Source organism: Anabas testudineus, chromosome 2 (genome assembly GCF_900324465.2).
Source record: "Anabas testudineus chromosome 2, fAnaTes1.2, whole genome shotgun sequence".
Classification (NCBI taxonomy): Eukaryota; Metazoa; Chordata; class Actinopteri; order Anabantiformes; family Anabantidae; genus Anabas; species Anabas testudineus.
The window spans coordinates 17,066,580-17,085,948 of NC_046611.1; the positions used below are offsets into that span (position 1 = coordinate 17,066,580).

At 38.1% G+C, this 19,369-nt stretch overlaps 2 protein-coding genes across 3 annotated transcripts; one reads left to right on the top strand and one right to left on the bottom strand.

Annotated features, from left to right (window-relative positions):
- The first annotated feature begins 981 nt into the window (after positions 1-981).
- On the top strand, positions 982-4,231 carry LOC113164838 (diamine acetyltransferase 1-like). The gene is made up of 6 exons (XM_026364350.1): positions 982-1,218; positions 2,130-2,181; positions 2,254-2,334; positions 3,291-3,392; positions 3,504-3,544; positions 3,764-4,231. The coding sequence occupies exons 1-6, from the start codon at positions 1,156-1,158 to the stop codon at positions 3,938-3,940; spliced, it is 516 nt and encodes a 171-aa protein (XP_026220135.1). The 5' UTR covers positions 982-1,155; the 3' UTR covers positions 3,941-4,231.
- A 2,729-nt stretch (positions 4,232-6,960) lies between these two features.
- apoob (apolipoprotein O, b) lies at positions 6,961-15,046 on the bottom strand. 2 transcript variants are annotated; one of them, XM_026361026.1, is made up of 9 exons: positions 15,000-15,046; positions 14,540-14,650; positions 14,316-14,462; positions 13,046-13,078; positions 12,794-12,848; positions 12,089-12,184; positions 11,608-11,699; positions 9,979-10,068; positions 6,961-9,317 (listed from the first exon to the last, which is right to left on the bottom strand). In XM_026361026.1, exons 1-9 carry the CDS (start codon positions 15,015-15,017, stop codon positions 9,282-9,284), a joined length of 678 nt encoding a protein of 225 aa, XP_026216811.1. In that variant the 5' UTR covers positions 15,018-15,046; the 3' UTR covers positions 6,961-9,281. The 2 variants fall into 2 exon arrangements, with proteins under 2 accessions (XP_026216811.1, XP_026216812.1); XM_026361027.1 differs by having other exon boundaries at positions 6,963-9,317; positions 14,316-14,438.
- Between the last annotated feature and the right edge of the window lie 4,323 nt (positions 15,047-19,369).

A 19,369-nucleotide genomic window follows, 5' to 3' on the forward strand; every position in this document is an offset into this window, starting at 1 on the left:
CCTTTATTATTATTTTATTACATTCTAATCATCATCATTATGTTAACATATTTTAATTATGATACCTTATTTGCTCTTTGCTATTTGTTATTCTTCATCATTTTTATTTGCTAAATTACCTTATGATCTCTTTGAGTGTTACATGTCTTGGCCTGGTGAATATATATACAATTCTGAAAAAGTTGATGAAATTCAAGTAACATCCGGATTTCAACTTTTTAAATAGAATTTTAGTGTGATACAGCCTTCATGGATTAATGATTTTGGATTACACTGACTGCTATTATTTTGTTCTAGACGAATTACACAATGTACATTAGTAAAGACTTTCTTAAATAAATGGTTTTGTCAAGATTTTTAGTTGAGGACTGTGTACATATGTCTGTAGAAAGGTCCAAAAGTCTGAAACCACATTTAAACTTGTGATAGTTTCAGCTAAACCTAGAAACTAGAAAAAACACATCACATTATCAGTCACAATCAAGTTTGAGGTTTAGAATCAACACGGCCTTAAGAGCTGTGTGGTTGGGTCATGTTCTCATAATTGTCCTGTCTTTAGTGGTGAAGCCAAACATAATTTTCCACAGCATCAGCAAAAAGGGTTCCTAACTAACTATAATACCATTTAGAACTGCAAATAACATGTTGTGTTACTTTTAAAACTTTGAGCAGGCTACATTTTCCTGATTATACTACTTACTTTTACTTACATGACTTAAACCTTTACTTTAAATATCAAAGTGTTCCTTTTCTTTAAGGTAGAGAACATGTTCCAAGGTTTCACCATCAAAACAAAGGTCGTCTAACGCTATAAAAACATTCGTTCACGTGAACACTTTCTCAGCTTTGATTGGATAAAAGAAGTCCAGAGGTTGTCGCTGATTGGTCAGAAATCTGAGAACTGTGTCAACTGACCAATTGCATTCCGGCGTGAATCTGGTATAAATAGCGCATGTAAACAACGGTCCGGTCAGTCTAAGGGCAGCGACCCAGCCGAGGGCCCATTTTGTTGAATGTACCTATCTCGACAAACGCGTCCGTACCAGAGGCTGACTGTGGGAGAAAAGCCACTCTGAAGCGAATGAAGAAACAACTAATCTTTCTCTTCACGTACAGAGGACTTCTAACGAGAGGAAAAAAGAGTAAAAGAAGAAAATGGAGTATAAATTACGAAAAGCAGAACCCAGAGACGTTCCTGATATTTTACGACTGGTGAAGGTAGGATTAGAGGAGTAACTGTATACCAGATATTTGATAATAAAAGTATTTAATGTGGTGATATTTTATATAAATCCAATGTAACGGTCAACATAACTACAAGAGAATAACAGGACAGTGTGTGTGTTAGGCCATAAAGCCGGTCTTGTCCGCCCTGTAATACTAGTTCTGACTAGATTGACACAGAACCGTCGATGAAGTCATGTAACATCGTCCTGACGGTGTCTACAGAGCAGGTGGAACATGTCCGGAACATGTCCGGAGGATTTCCTGTTCTTACTCTTTGTTCTTATCCAGACGACTCATATCCGCCGAGCCACTCGTGAGGCCTGTCTGACGTCCTGCATATGTACATACGTGGGGTGACGCAGACATTTTATTATAGTGCTGTCAGCACTGGACTGTACATAACGCAGATTAGTCTGCAGAAAGATGAATGTTTTCATTATCACTTTATCTGAGTTATAAAAGTGGGGGAAAAAATGGCCATCACACGTCCACAGAGCCAAGATAGTGATGAAATAAACATTTTTATTTAGTTCAGAAACGGGCCATTAAAGGTATTACAATATTTTAAGTGTTTTAAATGATATACGCAGAACTTTATCTTCATAGTACTTTCTAGTAATACAGAGTATTTTGGGGGTCCTGTTGCATCTCCTGGTGGTCCTTATGCATCTTTTTGTGATTGTTTTGTGCCTGTATATGATCATTTTTTGTTTTTTGTGGTCATTTTGCATCTATTTGTGGTCATTTTGTGACCGCCTGTGGTCTGTGCGTCTCCTTGTAGTCCTATGTGACCGTCTTGTGTCGTAAACATTCACTATAGGTTCTCATACAGTGCTGATTGATTAATTGCTTTGTCATTCCAGTGCTAAACATAAGAATTTGTTGTTTGTGTCTTATCCTAGGAGCTTGCAAAATACGAAGAGATGGAGCACCAGGTGACACTCACTGAAAAAGGTTGGCCAATTATTTATTTACACAATTTGTCACTGTGTTCTTCTTGTGCTTAAACATTTATTTCCTTTCCAGAACTCCTTGAGGACGGATTTGGTGACACCCAGTTTTACCATTGCATCATCACTGAAATCCAAGGAGCGAACAGCAGTGATGGTAGGAAACACTTCCCCCTAAAAAAACACAAAAAAATAGGAAACTACATTTTCAGCTGAACTCACTGTCTTAGACCACTCGTTTTAGTGATTAATCTAATGGTGTAATTAGACCTTCTTTTTTTTTTTTCTTTCTTTCTTTGTGTGTGTGTGTGTGTGTGTCTGTGTGTGTGCTTCCTGTAACTGTGGCTTTCTTCATACCTGAATTTGAGCTGCATTCATAGTTTCACAATAATTGGTCTTAGTAATGGTACTGGAATTGAACATATGATAACTTCCTTTAGAATTATCAGGTTTTTAAGATTTCTTTAGTATCACAGCAGTTCCTCGACATTTATCACTACAGCCAATGACACATAACAAAAATAACCTTTAATGGCTAATTCAGCATACTTAGTTGACTGAAATGTAAACAAATGACGACTAAAAATGGGGCTGTTCTTGGCAACACTGTACCTCCTGTTTCTTGTACAGTAATTATTTCCACGAGTAACAATTTTTAACATTTACTATTTCCTGTAATTTTGAGATTCAGCTCAACAAATCCTAAAAAGTAATTGGCACTATTGGAGAAGACAGAGGTGCTATGGTGCTACCTGTATAGGACAACAAGAACTGAACATGAGCTGAATAGAAAATCTCCGATGTAAATTTGCTTTTGTCAGTGTAATGTGCTTCCGTAGAAACCTGCAGCGCAAGCTCAGACACAGACCTCATGCACACTTCTTCTTTTAGTCACATGTGGAATGACGTCAAGTTCTCAAAATCTCATCTAAACCTAATCATGTGCGGCACGTGCACACACATGCTGTCAAATCACAAGTACAAACTGTACCCAGACTTTAAGTAGATCTTTACAAATGCATACATATAATATATCACACAATATGCAGCATGAGCAGTTTTAAAATAACAAAATGAGCTATTTATTCAGTGTCTGCCTTGTTGTCATTGCAGATCCGAAGGTGGTGGGTTTTGCCATGTACTACTTCACATATGACCCCTGGGTTGGCAAACAGCTCTACCTGGAGGAGTTCTACGTGATGGATGAGTACAGAGGTAAAATTTCCTCACCTGTTCTCCGTATACAACTCTGCTCCTAACCTGCGTCAGAGCAGCTTATTCAATATTAATCTCCTCTTTTTCCCTCCTGTTCTTCTCTCTGTCCAGGGCTGGGCATCGGTTCACATATCCTGCGTCACCTGAGTGATGTGAGTATGTTTACTAAACCAATGAGTAACACTATAGTTTCCATCCCCCATTTAAAAAAAAAAAAAAAAAAAAAAAAAAAAAAAATGTGTATATATCCAGAATCAGGCACAAACATTTGTTTTGTTTTTTTTTAGTTTAGAAGGAAGTTGACAAAGGCAAGATGCAGTGCATAAAAATCTAGTATTTCAGACTTTTAACTCTTCTCATCTCTTCTTCAGCTGGCGATGAAGACACGCTGCACCGGCATGATGTTTGTGGTCGCGGAGAACAACGAGCCGTCCGTCCAGTTCTACAAACGTCGTGGTGCTGAGGACCTCTCTCAGGAGGAGGGCTGGAGGCTCTTCAGGTTCGACAAGGACAGCCTCGTGAAGATGGCCAGTAAACCTGAGGAGTGACAGACGTCCACAGATGGAGAGTTTGTTGTCTGACCTGACAACTTTCCTCTATGTTCGGACGAGGGTCGACTTGTGGAAGTTCTGCTTTTAAAAGGGGAACACGACACTAAATTTATTTCTTTGTGTAGCTTAGTACTTAAGTAAACTTTTGTGTATTCTTTATTCACTTTATCAATAGTCTAAATCAATTATGTCGATTATAACCCTTCTTTGACAGCATTAGTGCATTTAATGTGCAGGAAGAATTAAAATCACTTAAGCTTTCAATAAAACAATTACTGATCACGTGTATACTAGTGGTCTCATTCTTTGATACACTAGGAACTTGAAGTTCAGTGGAATGAAACGAGATTTTTAATTACACTAACATGAAGAATTTCTGAAGACTTCTGAACAGTTAGGGCGGCTTTGGAAGATATTTTAGAAACAATTTATTTTCATAGCAGACAGATCTGCAAAGACGAGACGGAGCGAAGAAATGATCACCTCTGTTTCTACTTCCCCAACTCTTTTGCCCTTATTCCACAACAACAATAAACACAAATCAGATTCATTCAGGATCAACAAATGCAGCGACATTTCATAGTTTTGAGGATTTTGTCATAAAATGTGATCTGATCAAAATCTAACTCAAGAGTATTGACAAATATAATGTGCCTAAAATAATGACATAGAATTCAGAACAACCATTAAAAACCTCACAGTGATAGTTTTAAAAATTATGTGAACCCTTGGAATTAATAACTGGTTGACCCCCCCTTGGCAACAATAACTTCAACTATGTGCTTCCTGTATCTGTGGATCAGACCTGCACATCGTTCAGGAGGAATTTTAGTCCATTCTTCCTGCAGAGCTGCTTTAGCTCCATCATATTCTTTGGACGTCTCGTGCGTGGCTCTCTTCAAGTCGTTCCATATCATCTCTATCTGGTTGATGTCTGGGCTCTGACTTGGCCACTCCCAAAGGTGGATTTTGTTTTACTGAAGCCATTCTGTTGTGTGTTTTGGGTCATTGTCCTGTAGAATCACCCAACTCCTACAGGTATCAGCTGACGTACAGACATTCTAACATTATCCTGAAGAATTTTTTGATACACTTCATAAACTTCATCTTCCCCTCAATCACTGTAAGCTGGCCAGGCCCAAGTCATGATGTTTCCTCCACCATACTTTATGATTAGGATAATGTTTTTTATGATGATATGTGGTCTCTTTTTACACCAACTGTAGTGTTATGTGTTCTTTTTAAATAGTTCAATCTGAGTTTCATGAGTCCACAAAACATTTTGCCATGTAGCAAGCAGCAGCTTCCTTCGTGGTGTACTACCATAGACACCCTAGTGTTTTACCTACTGCAGATTCATGAACACAGATGTTAGCCAGTTACAATGATGCTTTCAAATCTTTGGCTGTCATTGGGGGTTATTTCTTAACTCATTAGGTGAGTGTTTGTTGTGCTTTTGGGGTCATTTTGACTCATAAGCTTGTTCTTCTCGTGCAGCGCAAACTCCACTCCACTTTCACTGTGAGGTTTTTGTTCTCAATTAAGTTGTGAAAGATCAGAATTTCTTTTGTGCTGTTATTTTAGGCACATTATATTTGATCATACTCTTGACTTCAGATCACATTTCATGACAAATTGATGCAAGAAATCATTACAACAACAACAACAAAAAAAAATGTTCCCACTGTAAATCCACAAACTTTGGTTTGGTTTTGTTACAACCAGGTTAGCTGGAGCAGAATCATCAGAGCTATCTCAGTCTGAAATCGGCATGTTGTCATGAATCACCTAAAGAATAGAGGCCTGGTTGAAAATCAGGATTATCTCAGTGCAAGTATCAGAAAAATCCTTTCCACAGTGAAGGAAATGAAACTGACCAGTGCTGGAGTCCAGTTAATGTGCCAAAAGATTCATTTGTTGTTCTTTATGCTCTGTCATTTATTGAAGGACTCTTACTGGATCTTGTATTTTTCATAGAGGCCCAGTTTGTCTCTAAAGATAAATTAACAGAGAACTCTGTCTACAACTTAAATAAAACAACCAAAAAATAAAAGGTAGTTAGTAGTTGTCCTGTGTATCACTACAGTGTTATAAACTATTTGCTAAACATATACTGTAAATATAATAAATTCATTTGTTTCTACCTGAACCAATTTAAGTAAATTAGGGCCAAAGAAAAATAAAACATTGTCTTTGACCCCATTCAAAAAACCACTTCCGTGTTTAACATTAACCATCACTGGATGAACATTGACCAGCTTCACAACTGACTGCACTGACGTCTTAATGTTTTTCTCCCTTAATGATTTTACATTCAGCCTCAATTTACAGTTTGATTACAGACTGTTCAGTAATCCATCCATTCTTTTAAATGTCCTCCAGTATGTCTCCCACACCGTTGTTTCTATACTGATGTAAATCTAGTAAAATTGTAGCTTTGACACTTTAACGCAGTATCCACTATTTTATTTCAAACTAAATGTGAAGTACAAAACCTGATAAACAAAATGTAAAGAAAGCACAGCACCAAACTCTCCATCTCTGGTCAGACTCGTGTTTCAACAGAAGTAGCTAATTACAGGACACACTTCATCACACCACCATCGTTTTTATCCAGGCTAGTTGTATTAGTTTGTTTGAACTAATGTGTGTGTCGAACCAGAACTCAAAAGCAATGTCTGATTTTCACGAGTTCATTTTTTTGCCACACATCTTAGCCTGCATTTGCATGTGCTCTGGACAGAGTGAAGTTTGTTCAAGGTAGAATATATATACTCCTATGTCTAACTTTAACTATCTTAATATAAATATAACTGGAATCTGCAAGGGTAAGATTAGTTTTTTGATGTTGATACCACCAAAAGGAGTGTGATATTTACAGTAGGAGTTTTTCAGCGCAAAGAGAAATAACAACTTTTTAACATGTCTTCACATAAAGTGTGCAGTTTATTATATCCAGAAGGTTTTATGCGTTTGAGTGTAACAGCTTTTACTCATTTACCAAATGTGCCAACCCCTCATTAAAACAATTCTAGACCTGCCTGTGTTGAAGTCGACTTCCCGCAGGCTGCTCTAACATGTCACAGCTGAGCTGAACTCAAGAGAGAATGACTTTCTACAAAAGCAATCAACTCAAGTAACGTTTAACATCACTGGATGAACATTGACCAGTTTAAGTAAACTTTGAAAATGAACAGTTTTTACATATTTGTCAGTGGGAAGAGAAAAAATGAAAAAACACATTTATTATTCACTTAATAATAACACACTATAATTTTTATAGTTTCAGCTCAGATGTGCATTAGCATGTATGTATCACCCACCGCTTTACAAATATGCATACAATCAATTTATACATACTGTGTATAGAAATGTGAATCATGTACTGTCTGTACTGTGTGAAGTACCTGTTAGTAAAGTGTTAGGTTACTCATATACTTACTCTAGCTCTCTTTGCAGTCTCCCACACCTTGTGTCCAGGTTTATAACTTTGACTTTGTATTTTGTTGTTTCTATATGCATTTTTCCATCGTCTACCTGCCTGCACATCTGTTTTTACATAGTGTAAAAACAGCTGTAGTGTCACTATGTAACACGTAGTGTCACTATGTAAAACGTAGTGTCACTATGTAAAACGTAGTGTCACTATGTAACACATAGTGTTACAAGTATTTATTTTATTTATATAAACACAAATATACATATAGACAACACTAGACAAGGTTCAGATAAAAAGCAATTTACTTGGACCTGTGTGATATTATCACATTATAGGAGTTTTGACCAGTTATCTTGTCTGTTAAGGTCCTATCATCCTACCTTTACCAGTCGCAAAATATCAGACACGTCTCTGGATTCAGCTTTTTGTAAATTACACTTTTTTAGTCTTTTTCCCTTTTGGAAACTGGAAGCCATTTATATATGAAGACAAATATTAGGTGTTGTCATTCACTCCAGAGTGGATTTTCCACCTCACGCTGTGGTCTCATAAACACATCCAGCAGCAAGTCCCCTTTTTGTAAAAGTACCTGTCACCGATCTGAGCTTTCCCACAAAATGTTATTGTAGAGGTCCACAGAGGCTTACATACACAGGTGTGTACCTCTTTGAACTCAGTTTGCCACAGGTAAAGAAAAATTAAAGCAAACACATGCAGCTGACCACAGGGGTCTGAAGACTTCTGCAAATAAGACATTTCAGTTCTTATTTTTTCCCCATTTTTCAATACCTCAGTTTTGTAAATAACTGATAGGTTTGGGAACACCCCTTACTACAGAAGACATGCAATTTTGCAAAAAAAAAAAAAAAAAAACTAAAAAATGAAAGTTTACATGAAAATGTAAAATATCAGATACACATGCAAACTCAAAACAGTACTAAACACACCATGATACGGTTCATTAATAACTAAGTCAACACTGAATAAATGCGTTATTTGGTTGTACTGTTATAGCAAAGTGCTTTTATTTGCATCACTATGTGACCTGAATACAACATCTGGTAAAATAAATACTAAACACAGACTGTGTGAACATGTTGTCCACACAGAATGATCTTCCTTGAGATACTACTCTGTGGTACTTCCAGAGTAAACAGTGAAACACTTCTGGTATCTGTACAGTCACAGCTCCACACACAGCACAAAAATACTGAAAGTCAACAACACAAACCATCCCATTTATGGGAGATTTGAGTGATCGGCTTTAAAACAATGTTTACTGAAGATTTACTGTATGGACTGAGAATATGGTTTGATCTCAATTCACTGATACATTAGAAAGCACTAACAGAACATTTTAATCTACACCTGGATTACTTCACTTGTTAACACTTTCTACAGGTCAAACAGACCTCCATAGCTGAGGTGACAACTTTTAATCACTGGTCACATTTAAGGTGGCAACTAACGATTATTTTCATTATTCATTAATTAGCTGATTGTTAACTCCGTTCACTGAAAAGGAAACTGTTTGGTCCATCAAAAGTCAGAAAATAATGAAAAATGTCCATCACGGTTTCACAGAGTGTCAAGTGTCATCAACAACCAAAACATATTCAGTTTACAATAAATGAATTAAACAAATTCTACATTTACATAATCAATTCAAATCCATCGTTGATGTTTTCCAGTGTTTGAGTTTTACCAGTTTCATGTCTCCCTGCACCACTGGAATATAATTCAACAAAGCAGTTGAATCAAATGAAACTTACAAGTTCTAATTTGTGGATCAGGGAGTTTAACTGTGTGGGAAATATGCAGTTCATCTACCGCAGTGAGTGTGTATTACTGGAAAGTGAAAGCCTGTCGGGATGGAGAGGTGTGCGTCTTCTTGCCGTCTCAGCTGGCTGTGTCGTTGCTCTCAGGTCGCTCTTTCTACTCAGATAATGTTCATTAAGGAGAATAGGGAGAGAGAAAAGCTATGATTAGCTAGTGGTCTTGTTTTTAGGGATTTTATATATTTTTACTAATTAATTAGTGTTTTACACAAGACATAAGGGCCACGACACACCAAGGCGACTAAAATTAGAGGCGACTGCTGCTTCACCTCACGTCTTCTTTGTCTGGGTCAAAAGGTGGCAAAATACAACAACTCCCTACACGTTGTTTGCGTTTGTCATTTAAAAAGGTAAAGCAGAAGACGTCCTCGGACTGCAGATATACAAACTGGAAACAAAGCAGCAACTGGGAGCGTTTGTTTACCATTTTCACATCACTCTCACCACATTTATAGCTGCCTCTAATCGAGAATATAAGCAAGCTGTAAATGGAACTGGAATCTAATTTTCTTCTCATGTGGTGATTCACTGGCTCTAATTCTGTAATTATGAAAATCTGTCGACGGGGTCTAATTAGTGCCAACAGAGCAGACACGCTGTAAAAATTAGCCGCTCACTGATGGCTGATTATTGGCTTGATGTGTCACCTCGTTTATAGTTACAGCTCAGAGCTTCATGTCTAGCCTGTTATTCTGACACAATATGAAAACAGTCATAAGGAGTGAAGAAGACCCAGTGACCGTTCAGTGAAGACTCACCTTCTTTTTTCCAAGTGGTGGATCTTTCCAAACGTTTTCCAAGGTGGTGCGGCCCTGCTGGGCCCAGGTGTACCCATAGTCCCGACTCTCCTGATGTAAAGAAAATAAGCCATTATTTAACCAATCATAGATAAACTGACTACACATAACCCTGATTGTGTGACATTATCAACACTTTCTCATAACAAGTGTGAATCTGAAACTTGAACTTGGGCTTTTTCAATATTGATCTGCATATTTAAATTTTCATAGTTCATTATTATACTGTCACTTTGTAGCTATTTACTCATTTTACATATACAGAATTTTACAGTTGCAGTTTAACATTTGTTCGACTCTTTATAGTATAAAATTAAGTGTAGTTATGAGTTTTTTATGTAACTTGATTTAACACCTAACCAACTAAACAAAAGTTAAAAATCATCTTTTAACTAAAATGCGTTGCTCTTACAAATGCACCCCGATCCATTTGTTTCAACTCTGTATGTGTTAAATAAAGTGTGATTGTGTCAAGGTGTGCCTCTTTGTGAGCCTTGTGTTTGCGCTTTTTGGCACTCAGGGTGGGAATACAGTAAATACAGTGACCCAGACATGGTGGAAAGTAGCAACACAAATCACAGCCAGCGCTTCCTGTGGGAAACCACAACCCTTTCCTAAAGGGAAACAAGCCACAGATCAAACAAACACTGATTTTAGTAATGTTTGAGATCTGTGTGGAAAGTTTTAGTCTACATACGTCTGTCAGAGCGGGAGTAAGTTACAGTACATACCGCCAGGGTGTGATTTTCCTCAGTGGTTATCAAGAATAACTTGCAGCTAAAAATAAAATTAGTTTTAAATGTCACTGTCCCTGTTTTCACATCTGTTTCCTCCGTGTATTTGAGTTCTGGGAGGAGCTTTAAATAAAGAGGGGACAACAGATTTAGAGCTTTAATCTTTATTGCCATCATGTTGTGCTTTCTACTGATTAGAATTAATTATTTACGCAATGGAAGGTCAAAAGAATCCAGACTATGTGTCAGTGCAGATCTAAATGTTTTCTTTAAAGCTTTAAACTCACGTATAAATTCAGAAATACCAGCTGCTGGCACCAGCTTAGGCCAAGAACACTCAAAAGTCCTAGAGATTCACTTATACACAAGTCATGGATTAAACAAATCTTATTTAAGTTGTGTAACTGAGTTGTCCTGATGTTGCCGTGGATTCATTGGTGAGTTGCGAAAATTACACACACTGGTCTATTACCTCTCTCAGACAGAATCAAGTGGTACATTATCAGTCTACCCAGCCTTACAGTAGACATTTGTTCTAACCGTGAACCTCTCTTTTCTTTGTATGGTTAGTTTTGAACATGAGCTCCGAACTCCGAACATAAGTTTGCTAAATGTGGCCCGTAGCCTCAAAGACATCATGCTACCTCTCCTGAAATGTGACATTTTTCAAGCAGTTCAAATCTAAGTTCAGAATCAATTGTCCCTTGGTCGGGATTCAGACCAGAGTTTGTTTACTGACTGTGTGGGTACAGGCTTTAAAAACCTGGGCAGGTGTTGGTGGGATGCAAGCTGAGGGTCAGTATCATCATTTTTTCTGCGTCTGCTGGGAGAGATGACATATAACACACATACACACCTTTAACAGGGATGCAGCCTGCCGAGGATAAAACATGGAGGCGCTCAGAGCCATAAGTCCAACTGGAAATACAAGTCGCTTCACTCTGGAGCCTGAGAAAGAGAAAGTTGTGTTTTTACAGGAATCAAAGGTCAAAGTAAAGGAACAGCTATAAAAACTAATTCTAGAGCCGTTCACTTTTCCTTTAGTACCTTATATTGACTTATTAATTTATAGAAATTATTAACAGTGGTAGCAGCCACAGGAAATATTGTTGCCTATATTATCCTAGAATAGAAAATGCATTAGTGTACATTAAAGAATGATGCACAGAAAACAGTGACCTACACCAAAGATAAGCAAGGTTACTGATCTACTGCTTGTTTACTTAGTCACCACATCACTATGCTCCATGTAAACCATCCCCTAGAACCTGAGTAACCTGGTTACTCAAGTGCATGGAAACACAATGATGGTGCAAATGTGGACATGAACTGGTTACCTTTGGCCAAATAAAGTCCCAAGAAGCCAGAGAAACCCACGACTCCCACACTGGGGTAGAGGTCAGGGGGAGGGTCACTGAGGAACTGGTACACATCTAAAAGACAGAATAAAAGTGGCAAACAAGGAATAAGAAAGAGAGACTGAATAAAAATGCCTGAAAGGATGTGAAATTTCTGATAACAGTAGTGGTGTTACCTGTCAATGTTAACAATGGGATGGTAATTAAAATAACATTACCAAAGCAATATACATCTATGTCTGATTTATTCCACCAAGCAAACAGCCAACAATACACATTTTGTATACTGCTCACCACAGGGTCAACTGACTGAACAAAAAAACATACAACACTAAGAAAAAAACCCAAAACAGCCACAGACTGGCCTAAATGCAGAAGCGAATGTGAAAGCTACATTTCTGTTTAAAATTTACAAACTTACACTAATACAAGTTATATCAGTTAATGAGAAAAAGACAATAGAACACATTAAAGGATAGGTACTAGACACAGTTTCCAACTTTTCCTAAACCAACAGAGAGGCTGTATTAACATAGATCATTTTTCTTGCTCCTCCTGCTCATATTGCTCATTCAAATATTCCTGCTCCTGTCCAGTGTCAGTAACATAGAAATTATGTATAGCATGCATTACAATGGAGACGTGTTTAGGAGTTCACAAACCATACAAAGTGTGTTTTGTTACCTGTGACTGTTGCGATGGAGGTGTTGATTGTGGGCTCCACAGTCCGGTAAACTTGCTGTGGCCAAAAGATAATCAGCAGTCACAGATGGAGAAGAACAGCAGGTTACTTTCCCTTTGTCTGAGATTTGGAGCCACATGCAGTAACTTAGTGGAAATAACTTTTTAAAAACATCTGTACATCTCAACATTATATTATTTTTTATATTTATTAAATATAGTATAAAGTATATAATTTTGTCATGTGTTACTAACCTCTACTTTCTCCATAGCAGTCTGGACAGTTTGCTACAAAAAACAAAAACAAAAAAAAAAAAGATTTGTTTTATTTATTTATGAAGCATTCTCTTTTTATCCTTTACCCCCAATTAGAAATTATTTAAAACACAACATCCTCTTATCGTGGGAAAAAGAAGCCAGTAATAAATGCCTATTCTAACTTTAACTAAAAGCAGAAACACCATATCATGTAATCACAGATCATAACGACAGCTGTGTTTCACAATCCACTTGTGGCTCATGGTGTTTGTGTGATGATAGATGTGTACTGTGGTGTACGGTTATTTGGCTCCGAGCTCATGTGACTGGGACATGTGCAGTTACAACAGGGTGTGAGTACACCATGGCATTGCGTAGCTGGAATTAAAAATGCAGTGCCTGTGAAGAAGACAAGAACTGAAAAGGTGATAAGTTTACGCTGAAATTAAAGTTTGAAAGTAGGGTTTGGCCTCGACCACTAAAAGTTCAGCGGTTTTGACTGACTTCTTCTTTTAGTATTTCCTCTTTCATTGAGATGATGTGGACATAATAGTAAAACAATTTAATTTGCTTTTTGCTAGGCACCTGCACATCTTGTGGAGTATAGAGTATAGACCCTTTTTCTTGGAGGCTTCTTCTTGATCTGCCGTGTCTTGGACTAAAATTACCTCATTTGTATATTGCTTTAGACAGAAGCATCTGGCACTAATGGGGCAAAGCCACGATGTCTGGTGGTGGAATACATGTGATCATTACTCTTAAAGTGTATCGACCACAGAAAGTGTTTCAGTCACCCATCTTATGCATGTCTGATGCAAAAGATACACTCCTGTTTTAATCAATTCAGGTGTATACACTGTCCGAGTGTCTATATTTTTGGCTGCTGCTGCTTCCAAACTGTGTGTGACTTTCATTCATTATTGTATTTAAAAGCCTCGAGTGTTGAAGAATACAGTGCAGAACACACAAGTTGCTGCTACTGTGCCAAGATGCTGCTGACGCTATGACATCAATGTAGACAAGGTGCTACTGTATGTTTCTGTTTCCGTTTCATGTACTCAAACGCCTCATTGTGTGCCATCGTGTAACAACTGGTCAAAAAAAAGCTAAGTTGAGATTTTCAACCTCCCGGTTTGTTTGTGCAGCTTACAGAAATTGTCATGGTTGGATATCAAGCTTCTTATTATTATGTTTAGGTGTGACCTTGCACAGGTTCACAGAATATATTGCACTGAGGTTAAGAATTGGTGCACTGGTGTAAACACACCTGACACTGATTCGTGTATGGATCTGCCCATTTCCTCAGGGATGCCACATGCTGTTCCAATGGACCTTCCTCTGGTGCCACATGCAGGGGTTCTGCTTCAGGGGTGGTGTATAAAGATGGCAGCTGAAACAAACAAGATGATGCGTGCTTCTGTTGGAAATATAGAGCTGAAGGAGAAAAACCTCTGACCCCATGATCTTCATTGCATGTGTTTATGAAAGTACCTCATCCAGACTCAGAGCCGGCAGAGAGCTCCTCTTCTTCCCGTCACTCGCTGCCAGCACCGAGCCGCTGAGCAGGCCGGTGAGCCCGGGAGCAGCAACACATAGCGACACCTGGTGACACAGGGACAGAACACATGCATAAGTAAAAGTGCTAAATGGACCCGCACTACAAGTTAAACCACTTTAGATACATAGTGAGATATTGTAGATCACAAGATGAACATAGGTATTTCTACGGGAAGTAGCCTACTCCTCAGTAGCTTGTTCAACTACAAGGTTAGCGACAGCAGCTAGCAGCATGCTAACGGTAGCTGTTTGTTAATTTAGCAAGAATCGATCCGCTAGTCAGATTTAAAACTGTAACACTAATGGTATAACACTAGATGACAGCTACCGTTTATCACATAACACATTATAATGTTTAAGGTGATAATATGTGAAAATCGTTAAAGAGAATTACCAGTTTTACATATGACATTTCCACCGAGATGGGTTTCGCTTTTCTACGGCAAGCCGGAGGAAATGACGCGTGCGCATTGTACATAAACAAAAACCCAATATTGAACGCTACAAATTAAAGTTAGTTTAAAATGATTTAATCTAAATGATCCATGCTACAGAACTTTGTATCGTAATTTTTTAGAGCTGCTTTTCTTTTGCTTTTATATATCTGATGTAATATTTTAAAGTATTTGTTCTTATGCAAGATTGAAGTGGGATGAGCCACCCACAAGTCTAAAAGGTTTATAAATAACATATTCTTATTGGAGACACAGCAAGGCAGGAGGTCTAGAGGAAGACCAAAGAGGAGATTTATGGATGTAGTGAGAGAGGACATGAAGTTAGTTGGTGTGAGAGAAAATGATGGAGGCGGATAATTCCCTGTGGAGAATGGAAAAGAAGAAGAAATGAGGCACACAGTCGTGTTACTCGCCTAATAAATGCAGGCTCATCTCCTGCACTAATCAGCAACCCACTGGTTCCTCAAGGACAGATACCATCACTGTCACCGACACCACTGTCACTACCACCAGACCTTGAAGCTGCTGCCAAGGACTGTGTCATGAAGACGAAGATCAGGAGTCTGAAATCACAGGTGTGCAAGCTGAAGGTGAAAGTGAAGCAACTGAATAGGCAAAAGAAGACCAGCAAGACATTTCTTAATTAGCAGTTAGTGATAAAGAGGTTGAAGAAACTCTCACCAGCCACACTCATCACAGATGCGTTTGTCATAGTCCAGTGGAGCACTCAGGACTAAGTTTTCAGATCCGGCCTTCACTGCTAATTGAGAAAAAAAGTCTAAAAATATCATGTCACAGCTGGAAATGAAGCTATTAACCAGTCGTACAGATATAGTATAGTAAGTGAGCGCAGGCGAGGATTATCTTTGTCTTGCCATGTTGGCTTGCCAGCTCGATTCTGGTTCTCCATTTAAAAGACCATTCAGACTGCCAGTATTTGTGATGGCGTCAGTGACCTGCATGTGTTAAGCTACCATTCATGTAGAGGTGTATATTAGGATTTTAGAGAGACATAAGCTGCCATTAAGCCAGTGTCTCTAGATAAAAAAAAGATAAAAACTTTTCTGGAGATATTTTTGTATAGTTTTAATTTCTTTGGCTGCCTTCGTGGTGTCCTGTCAGACACCCTGCTTGTTCAATGTTTCACCTACTGTAGACTCATGGACACAGATGTTTGCCAATTAATGATGCCTTCAAATCTTTGTCTGTCTCTCTGGCTTGTTTCTTTACCACATTGATGAGTGTGTGTTGTGCTCTTGGGGTCATTTTGACTGGAGTCAGTCAAACTCCACTTCTTGGTAGAGTAGCCACAGCCCCACAGTGTCTCCATTTGTAGATTGTTTGCCTAACTGTAGACTGGTGAATTTCTAAAATCTTTGACATCACTTTCCAGCTTTATGTTAATTAACAATTCTTGATTGTAGATCCTCTGAAAGCTCCTTTTGGCGAGGTATGGCTCGTGAAATTCCAAAATTCCATACTTTTTCTTGCCCCTGTATAAAAAGCAGTCAGAAAACCAGCTGAAAGTTGACCAATATGAACATTTATTTCTGGAAAGAAGTTACAAATCGTTTCCAAAGAGTTTCTACTCAGATTATATAAGATATGTTAATCTGATTTTACTTTCTTTTTCAGATACAGTCGTTGTAGTAGCAAGGTATGTTTTTTTTTTAATCCTCTATTCTGTTTTCCTACTGACAGACTGGTGGACTAAAGGATGCTGCGCTATGACTGAATGTGCCTCAAATCAGGACAGTAGTATTTTATTGGTTACATGTTTCTTCTTTAAACAGCAACATGAGAGCAGGAGGGGCAGCGAGAGGACTGGAGACTGACAGATGTGATGTTCATGGTCTCGGCTGCAACATATGATGACGAAGATAAAAGAGACTAATTTCCCAAACCGGTGTGTTCACCAAATGTGATTCTTCTGATGTTATTTCGAAGATCGTGGAGGTGTAAAACCAAAAGTGTGAGTGTGTGAAGAACAGTGGTATGGAAATTAAAAACAAAGAATGTTAAATATTGTGAACCTGAAAAATGAATATCATGAACCTGATTGAACAAACAAGATGTTTGTGAGTGGGCAGAGCAGTGATTTCAGCATGAAAATGTGAATTGGGTTTGAACAATAATGTTTGAAAGTAAAAAAAAAAAGGTTGTTGAAATTTGGTGGAAGCAAAAGTAGCGTGTTGTTTATTTACTTTATGATCTACAGTTTAATTTAGCTTCAGTTTGCTAGGTTTTAATTAGCTTAGCATGCTAAAAATGGCATTTAACTTTTTAACACGAAAACGTTTAAGTAAAAATGCCAACATTTGCTGCTTCTTCTACTAAATATATAATATGACATAAGAAAAAAAATTTTAATGTCATATTTTAATATTTTTAGGACGAGTCATTGAATTGAAGAGAATTGAATTAAAATCTAATTATCATTAGTACTCCAACATTTTTTTCACTTTCAAACATTTCCCCCCTTTAGTATTATGAAATCCAATTAACTCTCACAGCTAAAGAGGCATTTAAATGGGAAACACCAGTGCCACAATGCTCTGAAGACTTCCCCAAAAGACTAACTCCAGTGGCATCGCATGAACACTGGAAAGCTGTGGTTTAGGACTCGAGGTTTTTAACAGGGACATCGAAGAATGCTGAGGTAAGTCTGATCCCTCAAAAACAGGCCACCCCTCAACAAGTTTGTATATTAAACGTGATGAAGAATCTGTATATTTATCATCAGGTAAATGATCATTTGCATTCAGGAAAGAACCTAACTAATTTCTCAAAAAAATGCTGATTATTTAACCATCTTCTAGTCAATCTGAATCAGTTTACACTGGAAGAAGGACTGTTCTCAAAGCATCCATTCATTAGCCACATGCAGTGCTGCTGGGCTGGAGAGGACAGACAGCTGAGGATGAGACAAGGTACAAAAAAAAGAAAGAAAAAAAGACAATTCAATGACAATTCAATTTTGTCATAATAAATAATCCTACTCCTGTTACTGCATAGCTTGGTGAAAAGCAATAACTGAAAATAAATAAATACATGGCTGACAGACAGAACTGCATCTGTACGTGCTCTAGCCCTTTTCACAGTCGGCGCATTAAAACCAAAAAGAATAAAAAATAAAAATCTAGAAAAGACAAGGTCCAGGACATCGAGCTGGTCTTCGAGCAGGGTTTGCTGGGCTGCAGCGATCAAGGTGCTGAACTGCTTGGATGTGAAAGCTACGACAGAGATTTTGCATCTGCAGAATAAACCTTCGGATATGACTGAAGAGCTCCAGGTGAGATCTCAGTGTCTGACGTTAACACAGCTGACTGGTACGTGCTGGTGAAACTCAGCTTTGGTGCTCATACTGGCACCAGTCAGTCAAAATACTGGCTGGTAAATATTTCACAGCTGAAAACCTTGATTATGCTAAAATATGAAATGTCGAAACCAATTAACAGGTATCTGAAATACAGATTTAATTATAACTAGCTGCACGTTTTACAGTGGGTACATTTCACTTTCCTGTGACACGTCAGTCAAAAAGTTAATATCAGACACTGCTGAATGTTTGCACTGTTATGACATGGTGTAATACTACAGCTGCTTGGACGTTTAGGTGGTCAAACTGCATTTACACCCAACAAGAGCCACGAAAAAAACCAATAAAGTGCAGGGAATGTAGACCAGAGAAAGTAAAGCACTGTCAGTGACTAGACAGATCCAGGGCTGCTCTGAGAGAAACATCTTTCATCCCTTTGCTTTAACTCCAAAATAATAAAAATCCTTCAGCCTCTGTGGACCATATCATCGCCACAGGACGTCATCACCACTGTCAGTATTTCCGAACGCAGAATGAGCTCTCATCTACCATGTAGTGTTTATGTTTTCCCCCCGTCCAATCTTACATTGGGCTCTCGCTCACTCACTCACTCACACACACACACACAATCAGTATTATTGAACTACGAGGAGAGTGGACACAGAAAGACACGATGATGTTATATGAACATGAGCACAGTATGATGGATATGCGGAAGGAAGGAGCAGAAATAAAAGCTGGAACGCACTGGAAGCGAAAACTGACCGCTGAAAGTTATAAATGTGTCATTTCACAGCTGCTAGCAGGCTAAAACCTTTCTGATATTCTCCTTTCACTTTGGTTTGCTTCATATGTTTGGAGACATACTATAAGATTAGCTACACCATAATAGTATTAGTGATATTTTATTTAAATACCTGATTATATGCTTTTAGTTTGGCATTATTGCAGTCATGTCTGGGCTTTCACTAAGCTATTTATCAAAAAGAG